Source organism: Cygnus atratus, chromosome 1, assembly GCF_013377495.2.
Source record: "Cygnus atratus isolate AKBS03 ecotype Queensland, Australia chromosome 1, CAtr_DNAZoo_HiC_assembly, whole genome shotgun sequence".
Lineage (NCBI taxonomy): Eukaryota > Metazoa > Chordata > Aves > Anseriformes > Anatidae > Cygnus > Cygnus atratus.
The window spans coordinates 110,088,073-110,106,267 of NC_066362.1; the positions used below are offsets into that span (position 1 = coordinate 110,088,073).

At 40.6% G+C, this 18,195-nt stretch overlaps 1 protein-coding gene across 1 annotated transcript in view; it reads right to left on the reverse strand.

Moving 5' to 3' along the window:
• GRIK1 (glutamate ionotropic receptor kainate type subunit 1) overlaps nucleotides 1–18,195 on the reverse strand; it is a 161,757-nt gene that overhangs the window by 57,443 nt on the left and 86,119 nt on the right. Inside the window, exons 2-5 of the mRNA XM_035546079.1 lie at nucleotides 17,032–17,199; nucleotides 14,324–14,581; nucleotides 10,977–11,158; nucleotides 1,455–1,508 (exon numbers count right to left, since the gene is read on the reverse strand). Coding sequence (XP_035401972.1) covers nucleotides 1,455–1,508; nucleotides 10,977–11,158; nucleotides 14,324–14,581; nucleotides 17,032–17,199 — 662 coding nt within the window. The remainder of the gene's footprint in view (nucleotides 1–1,454; nucleotides 1,509–10,976; nucleotides 11,159–14,323; nucleotides 14,582–17,031; nucleotides 17,200–18,195) is intronic.

An 18,195-nucleotide genomic window follows, 5' to 3' on the forward strand; every position in this document is an offset into this window, starting at 1 on the left:
CGAGGAATTAGTTGGCTAACGTCGGGCTTATTTCTCAACTCGGGGAAGGAAAATTCCAAGAGATGTTGAGAGCAATAGACTTTTTCTGCTTATGAACCCCATTTTTCTCCTGCCTTGCCTGCTTCAGGTGACTCGCTGCCAGTATGCCTAATGGATATGTCGGGCCAGCGCGCAGTAACTCCGTGCGCTGCAGTGCTTGGTGTTTACAGGGCTGGGAAATAATGAATATTCTAAATGGCATAATTGTGTGGCACATACTGCTGCTAGATTTATCAAGCAGTGGGAAGATGCTAACTGCTTTTCAAAGCCTGAAGGCTGGTTTTTCAAAACAAATTTTTGTTGATCCCGGCAAGCCAGTAAAATGACAAATGTGGTGGTCATGGTTTAATACCACAGTAGCCATGAAAATGTCAGCATTTACGATACCACAATGCTGAGATACCATCAACGTCGCTTACTGCTTGTTCTAATGCATGCTCCATGCTACCTCATGTATATTGTTTTTCTTGGTCACCATTTTATTTTAAATTCATTGTTATTGTATAAAACAGTATGGTCCACAGTAAACACTAAATTTTCACATTTTCCTTGGTGTTAAAATGGGCTCAAAAGAGAGCTCTTTCAAACTACTACTTCAAGTTCCAAACAGTTTGAGAGTCTTTTCTGACTAATGAATTGACTCTTGGATTCAGAATAAATTTTCACTTCCACATAAAATTTTATATGGAATGGAAATAAAGATTAAGCTGATGCACATGAACTGACATAATCCAAACTAGGATTGTTCTAGCAATATTGGCTCTTGGCTGTCTTTCTAGTCTGCCATGCGAATAGATCTTAAGCATGGATTAAGTTATACGTGGTATATATGTTAAAATACAGGAATAATGTGTCTGAAATGAATATCCATAGATTTGTACCGTAAAAGAAAATTTAATGTTTTTCTTTTCTTATCAAATTTCCCAAGTGAAATTATAAATATGGATTTTTTTTGGTGTTTTTTGTTTTCTATATATATGAGTAAAGTCAACAATTTAGCTATGAACCTGTATTTGTCCGACATGTGCTAAGACAAAGTACACATCTTAACCCCTGAATTACTGTCTTCTTTTTACATTGTACTCAACAAAAATAGCTTAGAGGGACGGGGTCAGTGCAGTAGACTGTGGTGGTCTTCAACTAGCTAATAATTACGTGATGCTTTTTAAGCTAGGTAGAGAGAGACTGAAGGGCTAGCTCACATGCTGTGCTGGATGGGGGCTGTACCCCACTGCCTGCAGAAGCTTTGACCTCAGCACCACCTCAAAACTTTAAACTTGTGACGCCTGAGGAGTGTTAGTACTCATTTTCCAGAGGATTCCTTGAGTAATTGCAACAAAAACACCGAGGGAAAGGCTTTAGTTGGCTTTTCTGCAACATAGAAATTTCCCCCCAGAATTTTCAGTGTTTCTTACCAGTGTTGTAAAAAAGTAGTGGTAGTATTCAGTCATCATTCCCATGGAGAGAATCTGTTGAAAAAGATTAAAAGGTGAGTGTACTTTACACTAGATGCTTTCAGTATACTCCACTGTCTTCTGAAAAGCATGGATTAATCTGGAACAATACATTACAGGTTATAAATCTTGATTACAACTACATTTTTCTTCAGGAGCAAAAAATAACATATTTGTATGTTAATGATGTTTTTATCACCTCTGCTCAGGAAAGAGATTAAAGACTGCAAAACTTCTAGGACAAGAAAAATGACTGGTGATAATGAGGAGCTGATTTTTTAAAAGTGAAATTCTTTAGTCTGCATTTTAGAAGTGTTAAAAGGAAATTTACTAGCAGACAATGGAATTTATAGGGAAAAGTGCTTATGTGCATTATTTTTATTCTACATTACCATGTGAGAACAAGACACTTGGTGAGTGCTCACTGAAGTAAACCAGAAACAAAGAAAAGAAGAAAACTTCTTTAAATGCCTTTTGTTCCACCTGGGGAATTCAGGTCTGCAGGAAGTTGTCAAAATAACTAGTAGGAAAGGATTTCTGTTCCGGAATAATTTTCCAGAGTCAGACGTTTTTAAGCTCTGCAAGGTAAGGTGGTAAGGATGGCATTTAAATACAAACTGACTGACCACCCTGGGCAGAAAAGGAGGAATATTTTCTTCCCAGCCCTCACATTGCAGTAGTGCTTTAAGGAAACTTCTAGAGGGATATGTTTTTGCTCCAGCCCCTCTCCAAAAATTGTTGAAAATGCTTACATAAGACACCCCTGATCACATGTACCGGGATGCTCTACAGTTCCAGCACAGCATCACCTATGCTTGTCGCCACATCCATGCACACTGTTACTGTGACGTAAACATTTTGCCTTCTCTGGGATTGTGTGAAGTGGAGGAACAACTGTGAACTAGGAAACTAGTGGAAAATTCATCGTCGTGACAGAAACATGGGCAAAGGTTGTGTTATTCAGTCTGGATCAGAGTAAAGTAAGCATGTACTATTAATAGTGTTTTAGAACACTTTCAGCAGTGCCTGAATAGCTACTTGAAAGACAGGGGAAAATAATATGATTTGGCTTGCCAATATTCTTTCATAGCAAAAGCCTCTGAAAATCAGTTGTGTGATTGTGTATGGAAATTCCTCACATAAAGAAAGGGAAGAACCTGAACCTTCTAAGCTGCAGAAGATAATAATCAGTGTTAATCACAAACAACCAATCCATTTCCAGCCACTAAAAATCAAGCCAGAAGGCAAGTATTTTATTGAAACACTCCATTGAATTTACATGTCAAAATTGCCTTTTTTATTTCTTATTTTATTAATCCACTTCTCTTCCATTTCTTAAAGTTATTTTATTACCTGTAAAAATGAGCACTCTAGCAATCATGAAGAGTGATGTTCCTTCCCTATTTATGCACAGAAAATGATATATGGTAGCATCAACATAAACTTCTGCATGCTGTGTTTCCCAGCTGTTTTGACTGGACTCAGTTCTGCTCCCTGAAGCAGCTAGATTTCTGTGACTATGGTCCCTGCTGTGGGAAGGAGGTGTCAGGCAGGATTTTTATGATGCAGGTTTCTTTTTAGCTGAAACTGTACTGAAATAACCCAATTACTTCATATGGGGCACAGAGCAGCCGCTCGGTAATAATGATTCACATGTGGTTTGAACCCAGGTAAACCTCTGGATACCCAAATTTAGCTGGTCCTCTACAGGAAGTTCCTAGTTAGTTCATGGTGTTACATTATTATGAAAGCAAGATTATATTAATAAATGTAACAAGGGAGGATACAAATACACCAATTTAAATTATTGATTCATTAGAGTTTTAATTCTAACCTGAGATACAAAATCTGACATCAAGTCATTGCACTTCTGTTATCAGAATGTGTAATCTCCAATCTGCCTGTGTAGAAATAGTAAGACAACAGAGGACCAGGACAATGCCAAGCGATATAATGCCCTAAAATACAATTTTAAGTTAACTAGAAGTATATATTAGCTAGAAAGATTATGAAGTGTGTAGCAGGGGGGTTTCAGAAGCAGTGCTTAGCTTGTGCTGCTGCAGCTACACTGCTCCTGGGTATGCAGCTAGTTAATCCAAGGTAGCCCAGTTATTACTTGCCTCATACAGCTAAGGGCAGTAGCCTGAGATAGAGGAGTGTTTGTCTCCTGAACACATTTTTGATTAAAACATTTTTTGAAAATATTGATTCCCAAATAATGCAAGATAAACTGAGCTGGCAGGACACACACACATGCCTGTGAATAATAATGATTTCAAAAATCATGCTACAGGACTGCATTTGAAAACAAAACAGAACCAGAACACTTGAAAAACAAGGGCAACTGCATGTAAAAAATGGCATTTGACCAGCAATGTTACCTGCCATAACTAAGATGCAGCTTCACGGTGACCAGTGGTGGAAGGGTGTCCTGGATTTGGCATGGACCTGACACCAAGAGTGCCGTGAGAGAAGCTTGCTGAAGCTCTTCCTTCTAAAGAAAGTATTGCAACCACCCAGAAAAGCTTAACCAACGTGCCATTTTTGTACTTTCTGTATTAATAATGACTCAATTAAGATGTAAAACTACAGATAGCTGGAAGGGAGCTCATAAGTGGCACACATGCAATAATAATGTCCTTTTCTGGCTAAGGAATCAGCACTGATGCTGGATCTGTCCCAGGCTGGCCTCTGATTTGCCACTGATCTCTGGCCTCTCATTTAGCACTGGTCACATGAACAGGCTTCACTGGTTGTCCTCCCCTCTAACACTCGTTAACAATGATAATTAGTTAACAGGTACATAGCACTTTACTGTGACTTGCGAATTAGATTTGTAGACTGACCTAAGTAGGGTGCTTTTTATTCACAGATATGAAAGGATTTGCAATAATAATTTATTTCTCTTCTAGGGTAGCATCATTGCTAAGTAAAATTTCCAGTGAATGGATGGATTTTATAATAGTGTCAAATGCCCACTCTAAAAGATGGTATTAGGAAGACAGAAAATGAAGGCAAGTTAAAGCAACAGCAAGAGGAATGTTGGGTATCGTGCTGAAGACCCCAAAGCAGTGCCTTAATGACTCAGATGCTCCCATTAGTGTAATTAGAAAAGTTGCACTTGTGTGCTCTCAGCAGTAAGGACTCATTTTCTGCTCTCTGCAACACAGCAGATACAGGGACTGCAGCTTGTAGGAACTACCGTGAGACAGACAGTAGTAAAAGCATGGTAGGAGCAAAGATCCCTTTCAGGTTGGGACACCTGAATAACCTGGCAAAGCAGCTGCACAGGCTATTACCACAGAGCAAGCGCCCTCCCCACTGCAGAAAATGTGAACAGCCCAGAGGAGAAAAGGGAAGTCAACGAGATTGGGTTTTGTGTATATAGCTGTCCATAAGAAACTAGAATGGAATTTCATTACATATTCCTATTTAAGTAACATTGTGTGCAATTAGTTAAATAATTATGCATCTGATATAAATGTCTTATTTAAATAATAACAGCTTTTACTTGCTGTGGAACTTAGATGAATGTAAATTAGTGAAACCAGGATAAAATACTCTGCATTCTCCTTGCAGATCTCCTTCCCATCCAGCCCTGTATAAAATCTGTTCTTCAGCCAAACCCAAATATGGGGTATTGTGGCAAATGAGATAAAGAGACTTCCATCTCTAACTATGCATTTCAAATAGGGTGTTTGCACTTATGTGTAGCAGACCTGTGCTTTTAGCTGTAGTCCATGAACTGCACCGTGAATCTGAACAAGCATCAGTGATCAAAATATATACGTCAAGTGGACAGAGGCTGTATCAAAATATAATCTCATAGGTCTGTAAATTTCTTTGGGTTCCTTGTTCTTGGCTTGCATTATATCTCAGCTCTAACGTCTGTTCATTCATCTTGTGAAAAAAAAAAAAATCTCATTTAGAGCTAGTCTCAGTCTTCCTTCAAGGCGGGCTGTAACCAGACTAATGTAACTGCATCAGATACTTCACTTACTTTCACTTAGCATTTTCCTCACTCATGCTATTATTCAATTTCATGAACATTAAATGAATGCATTTCATTATCCAATTAATTAGTACCACCACTATTTTCTAGGATCAGCAAGATACGCCATGACGAATAAAAGTTCCTCTGCCTCCTAGCCTCTAAAATGTTCAACATAAAAGCACTGCGCTTACTGTGCTTTCCTGGACTTCACACAGGCAGCTTTAATTGTTTGTGACTTAGCTCACTGGAAACCTTTCATGGAACCTATGTCACACTCATCCACAGCAGCAATCCAGCTTGAAGTGGTAAAAAGTTCCTTCAACACGGACATGAGTCATGTCAAGAAACAAGACATACATTTACTAGTATTGGAGACCAGGTGTAAAAAAAGGCCCAAAGCAATAGGACAGAGTGAAAGTGTCGGCCCAGGGGCCCAAAAAGCTGTGGCTGTCTCCTTATGCTTCCTGAAGAGATCCTGGAGAGCCAGGGCAGTGACGTTGCCTTTGAAGCTTCGGCATGGACGTAGTCTCACAGTACAGACTGAAAACACCCCATCACTTTGAAAATCCACTTGAATTTGCATCACCCATTGAAGCTTACAAGGCAACAAAGAACTACATGTGCAAGAAGTATGGGTGGTACTGCAAATAGTTTAGCTTTCATCTAGATAGCATGGCTAACAAGAACAGAGAAACAGAAGTTTCAGAAAAGATGATGTGAGAGAGAGGAGAACCGGTGAGATGAATATCTCTCTGCTTCTCACACTGGGGCGTGGGGGGTCATCTGGGAGGATCTGCCACAAGTATTTCTCCAGCAGCAGTGAGAACAGAGATAATCCTGCCTTTTCATAGCAGATAGTAGGCTTCAGCCTCCCTGACAAGCTACAGGAAGGAGCATACTCAAGACCTGAAATTTTATATTCTCACATTTATTATTGTACATGGAATGTATACTATGATGACACAGTTTTTGCACTACTGTAAGAACCAAATTAGCTATTTTGCTCTTTGTCACGCAGAGAAAGTGAACACATAAGTCTTTATAAAATGTTTTATGAGTGTCTTAAACCTGATTAAATATACTTCACATTTCATAAAATTTATTTTAAAGGTGTGGAGGAAGGAGTAGATAATTTAAAGCTAGTAGCAACATAATTTATGAGACATGCATTTGCCTAACAGTAAAATCTATGCCAACTATTGGTGCATTAGAAGAGTAAATTGAAGGTTAACCTTAACAACTTAACCTCTTGAACAAAGTTCCTCATACAAAAAGACCAAATCAACCCAAATACAGTAAGTGCACAACATACTGGAAGATTTGCACACAGGACAGATCGCTGTTTGCAATAACTAGAATTAACTGACTTGTGTGATTGCTTACCTAGTCTAGAACAGCACTAGATCTCTGTCCACAGAATATTTCAGGTGAGTGTTGCAAACACCAGGTTTTTCCCTAAGAAATTGTTTCTAAATTCCTCGTGTAATTGATTCAGTCCTGTTGGTCTTAGACATAATTGGAGAGTGCCTTATTACCTCACATTCTCAGTGATGCCTGTTATGAGGCTTGGAAAGGCAGGAGATGCTATGCACCCTTGCAGCAGGGTAGGACAGGCACAGTTTAAAACAACCTGGGTGGCTCCTACAGAGCTTGAGCAGATCCTGAGCTGGGTCTTTGGAGATCAAAATTCTACCCTTAGAAACCTCAGCTGCACTTAGCTCCTGCTTTCAGCGCCTGACTCCCTACTAGATCTTGCTGCTTGTCAGAACATTTGTTCAATCTTTATGAATTTTAAAGCTCCAGCAACCAATATTTTCAAATAGTCTATGGGAGTGACAGACCAGCTAAAACTTTTTCCGTCAGCTCTGCTGGTGCAGTGCATCTTGTTTGAAAACTCTGCTGGTGTAACGTTTTGGCTCAAGTAATTTCAGATACCTTGATGCCTGTGGGATGGGTCACTTTGGGCAGCAGACGTGCTGGTTTGGGAGGTTACCTGTCTGCCTGGTACCAGCAACAGAGACGGAAACCTCCTTTAGCCACTATGCACCAGTCACATGAAGTTACTAGCCCTCAAGAGGGAATATGTAGGGAAAAAAAAAAGTAACTATTGAAAAAGTCAGTAATTAATAATCACCATTTCTGCTTACTCCTTCCAGATGTGGATGATGGAAGGGCCAGGTCTCATTAAGCTGGTCAGGGACTGTGAAAGCCTGGGCTCTCTGCAGCATGTCAGAGAGAAGGGAAAATGTGTGAGATTAGGGAATAGGTTATTCAGTGGCTTGCAGGCTTTGTATTTTGTTTAAATTAGGTTATTGATTCTCCTGTTCTTGTGCACAAGGAAGAAGTGTGGTTCGGTGGCATTTTAGTTGAAGCTATAAATAAGCAAAAGATAGTCCCATTTAAGAGAAGAAATCTGTCTTTTGTGCTGGTTTGTAAACAAAACTCAAAGGAGGCAAGTGGTCACCTCCCCACGTCCCAAACCTGGTAATGCAACTGGTCCAGGCAGCTCCAAGCTGCCAAACGCAGCTCCATAAGCTGACACTTTCAGGACATAAATTTCTGATATGCTAATCCTTTCACTCCCAGGAAGACCTTTTGTGTATCCCTTGCCCCCCTGTCCCAGCAAACAAGCTGTGCCACAGCTGGTGCTCACACACACTGGTGTGAGCAGCCCCTCCTTGGAGAGCACTTGGTGCTGAGCTGTAGCTTGGAGGCAGGGAAGAGGTGGCCTTTTGCCTCTTCCCCAGCCTAGGTGAGGCTTGGAGGAGGTGAGGGATGCTGCCTACCTGGGGTGGGGGGTGCCCAAAGGAGATGGAGCCAATGCTGGTAATGAGGCTTGGACCCTTGGGCTTGAAGGGGAGAGACGCAGCCCCTTGTGCAAAGCTCTGGGGTGAAGCTGGGCAGACTTGGAGGGTGAGCAGGATGCAGGAACCTTGCATTTCATAAATGATGGGGGTCACGTGCCAGTGTGACCCTGGTGCAGTTTTAATCTGTGAAATATCATTCCCACCCGAACCGGCTACACATTTCCACCACCCTAATTTATCTTCTGTATGGGCTACCAAGCATTTACTACATTACTGTAAATACAGTGGTCAGACAAGAAATTGTTGCTTTGGGGACTGCTTTAGGTGACTGTTGGCTTTGATTTCTACTCCTATCAGGAATCTTACAGAATTTAATGATGGTATGTGTTTTTTGCTGCTAACATTAAAGAGTTTTCTTAAAACATTTTCTGTAGTATTCTCTTTAATATATTGTTCTCATTCAGTGTAAGATTATATAGAGGTTTCTGTGTGCAGTGATGAGAATATGAACCATGGTACTTCAGGTGGCTGACCTACAAACAGATGATCCACACATGAATTCAGAGCCCTCCACACCTTTGCATTTCACAGTTGCCTTTGGCAGTGAGGAACATCAACACCTGAGTTACTGCTGCCATCAACCAGATACAGCCACAGAAGTATCTCATACGAAAGACATTTTCCCTTTCTTTCTCGCCTATATTTATGATGCTTCCTTTCCTGCAGCTTTGACCTACAGGTGTACCTCCCTTAATTTTCCTGTTTTCTTCCACACTGCCATTCACCATCCTTCTCTGGGCTCTTAAGGCATTGGAGAGCATTATCTGTATTTGCAGCCTGTCAGTTGTCTCCCCTGATCAATTTCCCACACAAACTGTTCTGCCACTTTGCCCTGTCTTAGTGCATCTTTTAGCACTTCCTCTTCTTCTTTTGACACTAAGGTTATTTTAATATTTTTTTTTCTCTTCTTTTTTTTTTCTCAGTCTGGTACATTTGAAGCTCTGTGCCTCCCGCAGTGTGCCAGACATCTGCACTTTCTTGCAGATCCCTGAAAATCCATGCTGTCAGTTTAACCCTTCCCCCACAAATCACATTTGGGAGCAGCTTGTTCCTGCTGTCATGTTTTAATGCTTTTGGATGTCCCTCCAGCGAGCAGAGCGAGGGGACAGCAGCTCTCCTGCCCACGCCTCTTCTCACATAGTGCTGCATGTTGCAGTGTGCTCCCCGTCAGGTGAGAGAGCAGCTATGTGATTGCACACCCTGCCCTTGCTCTTTCCTCAGGTTTCCAACATCATGCCTACATCTAGCCCTGTTGTAAATATATAACTTGCACGGAGAAAACCCTAAAACATAGTACAGATCAACTTTCCTGACTGCAATAAATTCAGCCCTACCGGCTCACAGGAACTTGTGTACCTGCTCTCAGCTGTGTTGCTCAGCTGACTTAGGACACCACCCTGCAAGTCTGTATTGACAGCACCAAGAGTCCCAGCATGGAGACGATGGTTTCAGGCTCTGGAGACAAACACATCCAGTAAGTTGGCTTACCCACTTTGACACATAATGCTACTCTACATAACATAAATATTTCAGCAATGGGATGGAAGCATTAGGTCCCAACTTTTATGGGACAGTGCATCCTTGAGCATTTAGATCAGTGGAACTTCTCCTGATGGTCTCCTGTGATCAGTGTTTCCCATTAGACCAACTGACAATAACAACCAAAAAATAAATTAAAAAAAATCCAAATCTACAACTGCAGCAAAAAAGGGAAACACTATTCCCAATACATTACTTGCTTGGTATTATTGTCTATAGGTCAATGAATTGCAGAAGCTCGTGCTTTAGACTTTGATTGTCTGGAAAAATATAGTAAGTGACAACAGCAAATACTAATTTGCACCACTCTTTGTGTGCCCCTGGTAATGTCCCAACCCATTAACATCAGGCTTTGTGGTGCTTGTCCTTGCCTTGTGTGACTATCCAGCTCTAGCATTTAGGTCAGGGCTATGGAAACCTTGAACAATAGCCTCCTTCCTGCTTTAAAGTACACATTTTTCCTCCGTTAATGTCTCCACTCCATCTTCTTGCTGTACCAGAGTTTGAAATGTAATGAGGTGGTGCCAGTAGACCACATATTGCTTTGTTACGGGCATGTGAATTCAGAGCTGTGCTATTCTCTGCAGTGGATTAATGCCCTGTTGTTACAGTAGTCAGCACTGAACTTGATGTGCAGCTTCTGAAGAGGCAATAGTTCGATGTGAGCCACTCTCTAAGCACTCCAAATGGGTCTCTTTCTTTTTCTTTTTTTTTGTGGGGGAAGGCATATAAACTGTATCGATTAAACTAAGACAACCTAAAATAAATGCAACAATCTTCCTAGTCAAGCAGAACCTGAAGTATGAAACAGAAATGCATATTTCCTTCTGCTGGATATTTACGGGCTTCTCTTCAGACATCAATACTGCTCCTGGTTCTTGTGGTTCTGTGAAGCCCTGAAATCTTGTTGAGTGCTCAGAAATTGCTGCAGAAATAGCAGCTTCTGTCCCTGATATTAACTAGTCTATGGCTGAACTGAAAACTGATTCAATTTTAGTGTTTCCCACCAAATGAAAACCAGATAGGCTGATGACTTTCAGGATACAAAATGAATGTTGTGTGTTTTCACTCCCTTCCCCATACCTGCTTAAGGATTTCTGCTGCTGTTTCATGTGAGCAATCAAATATCACGTAGAACTCCTTGCCCTTCTTCATCTCCTTGAGTAAAGGCCTGGCATCTTTATTCCCAGAGGGCAGCTGACGGATTTTGATTTTAATGTTGTATCTAGAAGGGGCTTTGATGAGCTCTTGCAGTCGAATTAGACCTGAAAAATGATATGCAATTATACAACTAACCATTATGTGCAGTGAGTATTTATTGTCACTTTAAAAGGGTCTCTTATCAGTCCTAACATGTTTCACATATCTAAAGGATAAGTTGTTAACCTCATATTTTCCAGCTTCTGACTGATATAGTTATAGATTTTCCTTTTCATGATTACATGATCAGGAGAACCTGATCTCCTTCTATGACAAAGTGACGCGCTTGGTGGATGAGGGAAAGGCTGTGGATGTGGTTTACCTTGACCTCAGTAAGGCTTTTGACACCGTTCCCCACAACATTCTCCTCAAGAAACTGGCTGCTCGGGGCTTGGACTGGCGTACGCTTCGCTGGGTTAGAAACTGGCTGGATAGCCGGGCCCAGAGAGTTGCGGTGAATGGAGTCAAATCTGGTTGGAGGCTGGTCACAAGTGGTGTCCCCCAGGGCTCGGTACTGGGGCCGGTCCTCTTTAATATCTTTATCGATGATCTGGATGAGGGCGTCCAGTGCACCCTCAGTAAGTTTGCAGATGACACCAAGCTAAGTGCGTGTGTCGATCTGCTCGAGGGCAGGAAGGCTCTGCAGGAGGATCTGGATAGGCTGGACCAATGGGCTGAGGTCAACTGTATGAAGTTCAACAAGGCCAAGTGCCGGGTCCTGCACCTGGGGCGCAACAACCCCAAGCAGAGCTACAGGCTGGGAGATGAGTGGCTGGAAAGCTGCGTGGCCGAGAAGGACCTGGGAGTATTGGTTGATAGTCGGCTGAATATGAGCCAGCAGTGTGCTCAGGTGGCCAAGAAGGCCAACAGCATCCTGGCCTGTATAAGAAGCAGTGTGGCCAGCAGGTCTAGGGAAGTGATTGTGCCCCTGTACTCGGCTCTGGTGAGGCCGCACCTTGAGTACTGTGTTCAGTTTTGGGCCCCTCGCTACAGGAAGGACATGGACGTGCTCGAGCGAGTCCAGAGAAGGGCGACCAAGCTGGTGAGGGGTCTGGAGAACAAGTCTTACGAGGAGCGGCTGAGGGAGCTGGGCTTGTTCAGCCTGGAGAAGAGGAGGCTCAGGGGCGACCTTATCGCTCTCTACAGGTACCTTAAAGGAGGCTGTAGAGAGGTGGGGGTTGGTCTGTTCTCCCACGTGCCTGGTGACAGGACGAGGGGGAATGGGCGAAAGTTGCGACAGGGGAGTTTTAGGTTGGATGTTAGGAAGAACTTCTTTACCGAAAGGGTTATTAAGCATTGGAACGGGCTGCCCAGGGAGGTGGTGGAGTCACCATCCCTGGAGGTCTTTAAAAGACGTTTAGATGTAGAGCTTAGCGATATGGTTTAGTGGAGTACTTAGTGTTAGGTCGGAGGTTGGACTCGATGATCTTGAGGTCTCTTCCAACCTAGAAATCTGTGTCTGTGTCTGTGTGTCTGTGTCTGTGTCTACACTTCGCCTCAGCATCTAAATACTCTGAAATGTGTTTGGAATTTGTTGACTCTAGGATATGTTTGTATTGATGCAATATTGATACTGTACATTGCAAAAAATGATATAATTCTTCTTTGCTGGCAGCTAATTATTATTTCAATACTAAACAAGAACATAGAATTGAGAAAACCTCCTTACTATCTTTCCTGGCTCATATAAGGCATGAGCAAATGAGGAGAGATTGAGGGAAAAAAAGGCAATGTTGCTCTAACTGAGCAACAAGTTGTTAACCTGAGCTAGTGATTAACCTGAGTGCCACTTAACAATAATTATTCTTAATAGGCATCCATATGGCTTTCATTGTCCTCATTTCAGCATACGTTGCAATACCCTAGAGAGGGGAACTTTATTTTGTCCTTATCATCAGTTTAGAGACAAAAAGCTCGAGGACATAGTGAAATTAAATGACTTGCTTAAGGTCACTCAGCAAGTCTGAGATCTTCTAAAGAATTGAAATACTTTGAGATCTAACTCTATATCTGTAAACACAAGAACATGATTTCTAAGACTATGTCTTCATCTGGTAGAAATCTACAGGGCTTATTTGAAGTCAGTGGAGCTCAACCAGCTGAAGATTTGTCCAAGTATTTAAACACAGTGCAATTCTACTAGCTAATTCAGCACTCCTATGTAATTTGTACTGCCTCCAAAAACAAAGTAAGACAGTTAAGAGTTCTTTGAGGTGTGTGATTACGATTTCTTTCTCATTACCCATGAACTTAATTTTCCCCCCAAAAAAATAAAAAAATGCCCATGATCGCCTGCTGAGTGAAAGTAAAAGGCTGCCTTAAAAATCTCTACAGGGAGAGAGAATACGAGCAAGAAGCACTTCTTAAACAAAAATCAAACAAATGTTTAATATGAAAAAAGTCATTGCTCTCTTGCTGGGTGTGGGTATATATTTGTCTTGTGCATGAATGTCCTTGCCGGAATGACCCAATGGTACATATAAGGCAAGATGAAGGATCACTATTTTTTTCTGAGGTTAGCGAGTTATTGCTATGTTGGCTATTGGCCGTTGGCTTTCACTGTTGATTTTCACTCAATTTATTGGCAATGGTTTTTGAAAAAAACAGTCTTTGTCTCTGCCTGCAATACTGGGTCTGTTCTTTGGAGGTCTTCAAGTATCAACAATCAATACAGAATATTAAGCATTATGACTTCTTAGTTAAGAGTCCCAGAATGGAAACATTTACATGAATTGCACCTTTTAGATTCAGCATTCAGTATCCAGCTGACAACTGGGTTTGTTTTTTTCTGAGACAGTTCCAAGGAAGAAGAGAGTCTCTGCATTAAAAATGCTACAGTTTGAACTTTCAGTTTGTAAATGCATTCTTTTAAAGATCAACCCCTCACTGAGACAGGGAATCCCTAATCAGCCCCACACTAGAATACTTACCAGTTTCAAGCTGTGTTACTGGTTCCACGAACAGGAAGCGAAATGTGACTCAGTACCAAGAATTGAGAAGCTACCTCCTGGTGACTTCTTAACTTCTGATGAAGTGAACAGCTTTCCAAAAGCCATAGGTGTGGAAGCACAACTGCGCCTTAAGAGATCTTTCTCTTCTATATTCTGGGGAAAGCTGCTGTAAGAATGCCAAACTGAACTATCACAGGCACTCTCTCACAGAATTTATCCATGTACTTACATTAGCAGAAGCACATAGCACATGACTTGCAGCACACCAGTACTACTTACCTGTGCTGTCTTCATATACTACTGTTACTATTTTCCAGTTGTAGTATAGTACAAGATCCAAAACTGCTCTGCTGATGGCTGCATAGTCTGGGTAGAGGTTGATATAAAAAGCGTCCTTGTGATCCACCGTAGGGTGTTTCCATCGGGTCTGAATATGTGGGACTTCGAGTGCATTACAAATGGACTGCACAGCGCTGACGGAGGAGCTGTGGGAAGGTCCAAAGAGGGCAGCTACACCAAGAGCGAGCTGATCACATGCTGTGGGGAGAAGAGGGAGGGGAGGAAGAAGCTGCTGGTCAGCAAAAGCAGGAAACTTGCATGGCATTTGCCAAGATAATTTATTCTCCATCCATTCTTATGATTTGAAAGTGGCAACGGGTAACCGTGTTGCTCCAAGACCCACTTGGAAACGGTCCCTGAAAATGGTGTTACTGATCTTAGAACCAGTTTCCTACTTATAAAAAAACAAACAAACAAACAAACAAACAAAAACCTTCTCTGTCTGTTGCCTTCAAATTGCATTGATTCCCAAATTGCCTTTCTCTGAATGGCATTATCCTGGAGAAACCAGGAGCTTTCTGACTATGGGCTTGCCAAAGGGATGTCACATGAATTAAGTTTCATGGCAGTGTGTCAGGGAATATGTTCATGGAATCACAACAGACACCATACAGATTCCCCCCATGACTGGCAAACTACTATCAATGTGAGTTGCTTTAATTTCAGGCTACTGAAGTAATATAAACAGTAAACGCCAATATGATTCATGGCGCTCCATAATCGGTGTTTACAGAAGAAGCGGTAAAGCCTAAAGGCCTCAGTAACAACACAGAGAAATAAAGAGCCAACATCACTGATATTTTAATACCTTTCCAAATCAGTCAAATGCTAGTATCAACAAAGGCTTCTTTCCCATTGTGCCTGTATCTCATCCAACGTGGTTAGTATTTCCAGCAAAAGAATCCCTTCTGTAGGCGTCTTTTTATTTTTCTTCCCCTCCCATGTCTTTTCAGGCTAACTGACGTAAGATGAAGTAATTTTAATTACCTTTGTCCATTCGTAAAATGTACCGCAAATGTTTCTAATAAGGTATTTATGGACTGGGACAAACCTCTGCACAGAGTTGCAATGCTGTACTCTTTGTAAGGTAGTTCTTTGTGGAAAATCTAGAAATTACTGCTGTTGGATGAAATACTAAGTATCTGAACACCCACAATGAGCAGAGATATTTTAAATTAATATTTAGTCTCTGATAGTAATAGAATATGACAGAAAATCAATTATTTTCTGTTTTCAGTCTACAAATGGGTGTTTTACAGACAGCATAAAATGCACAGGCTTTCAAGGTTTAATTCAGAAGCTTTCTGAAAGGATAACAGGTTTTAATGTGAAATTGCATAAATAATATCAATAATTCATGCAGAGAAGAAATTACTATTGTCTGCATGGATCCCTTGTGCTTTAGTGTGTAGAATTACAAAAATATTTGTAATGAACTCCTTCCTACAGATTAAATGGTGAAGACAGTGAAGTATTTTCACAATAGTCACAGAAGAGATTCTCACTATAGAGGGAATCTAAAATCCTCTCTGGAGGTCTGGATTATACGGATTAAAAATGCAGAGTATTTGATTTTTGATAGCATATAGTTCCAGCATATATTTGATATCTGAAAAAAAAAAAAGCCAAAAAAAGCAATAAACAGAATTTAAAGCTATCCTTGATGTTCTTTGAATTTTTTTTTTTAACAATCTTCAGTAAGAAACTAAAGTACTGTGAGGAGAATTTAGTAACTTAGACATTTAAAAAACAAAAGCTTAACAGTGTTCTAACATGATTCATGATGTGAAGCACATTAATTTTCAGCCTTCATTTGCCTTATAGCAAACATATCTTTTAACTTAGACCAAACATATCTTGTACATTTTACAGAAAGAGATGTTATAATGAACTGCAAAACACATCTGCAAAGTCTTGGTGACTTATGGGTCTTTTCCCAAACTTGTTTGCATAGGTTATGTGCACACCATATAATTCCAGGAACCAGACTGCTGAATATAAAATTTTAGCAAACTTCAATCTTGCCTCCTAGAGGTGAAGAAATACACTGTGCCTAAGAAAAGCTGTGTGTTTTTCCCCCTTTCTGTTTACATTTGCAAGTAAATTAGATGCAAATAATTGGACCATACTTTTTCCTCCAGGAAAAATAAATAATACGCAAAAAATTCCAAACTTGTCCACTCCATGTCTTATTTATAACAGAGAAATTGTACTTCTGTCTAACCCACTGAAGTGTTAATATTTCAGGACTAGGGCACTACTGGCCTCTGCTCTTTAAGGTACAATAGAAATCATTTGTTATGAATAATGGATAACTGTGTGCATGTGCTAATTATGGGTTGTGACATCCCACTGTGCTCCCTGTTAGGCAGTGATCATTTTCTGCAGAATTCCAGGTGGCAAATCTATTTTTTGGAAAGAAAAACTGGTTGGACCTGCCTCCTTCCATCTGGGGCTCTTAGCATGCAGACAGGATGTAGGTGTTTTATCAGAACTAGATGACAAGACCAACTCCAGCTTGATTCTCTTTGAAATATAATTTTTATGTTACTGTTTGTATACACGTATTACAATTGGAACAGAAGATCAGGCAGTGGCAAGGTAGTATAGAATATGTATGTTACTGACACAGTAATTGAGATAATTACCTCTTCTCGAGGCTTCAAAACTATCAAAAAGGTTAATTCTCTGAATGTCATAGGTTAATGTCGTATTAGGCATCAGAGTTCTGTTTCTATTAATGTTGGTGACTGCAAACTTGAAAGCCAATTCTTCAATATTAACAGGTTCATTTTCCACAGTTTCAAAGATCCCTCCTGTTGATACAGAGATAAATGAGAAGTATTATTCACCTCTTCATCACTGTACATAAAAAAGAGAAAAATAAATTATGAGCAACAATAAGCTGACTGTTCATAAAGGAAAACAGTTTAAATCGCTGTTAAAAGCAAAAGCACGTTGGACCATTAGTTTTTATCTACAATGTCACTGTAGGTTAACTCAATATTATGAATGCTGGTTAGACAAACATCTGTGAAAGGGGATACATGTTTATCATTCAGGCTTTCTGTAGTAAAATGTTTAAATGCTTGCAAAAACTTCTGTCAAGTTCCCAACTAAAAGCAGTAGTCATATTTATTGGTCTTGTTCCCCCTGCTCAGTGTAATCTATGTTTAGAGATGAAACTTGGATGTGTTGGAGATATTTTCTGAAGTGTTTCTACAAATCTTGATAGTACAAGTTCCACATTCAAAAGTGATATGTAGTTTGAGTAGAAATGGACCGAAAATTTCCTCTCGAGGTCTTTGCATTAAGAGGGCTTTTTTATTATTATTTACATGTTACCAACAAATGTTGGCCATTTCTCAGTTTTCTTGGAGACAGGTGAGTATTTTTGCTTTATCAAAGTTCATTGCTGTACAAGTTGAACTTGTTGATATAAAACAGCTGAGCCACATGCTGCTCCCACAGAAGATTCTGCCTCTGTGCCAAAGTGATAAGTGATGTCTCCAGTGATGTAGTGCCTACCAGTACCATCATGACACTGCTTTAGAAGTCCCCTTGCAAGGGCAGTGCTGCACCTAGCATAATTGCTCTCAACTTCCTATTGTTCCTCTAAACTCTTCCTTTAACATCTGTTCTGAACTATTTGAACAATGAGGTGTCCCAGCCCTTCTGTGCAGTTTCAGTTGGGTAACTGCTATTTGAGCTCTGCTCAATTTGTCAAAACTTATTTTCTACCTTTCAAACTGAGATTATATATATTTCTTGCTCCTTGTTAAAACAAGTGATATCAATAAGAACTTTAACAT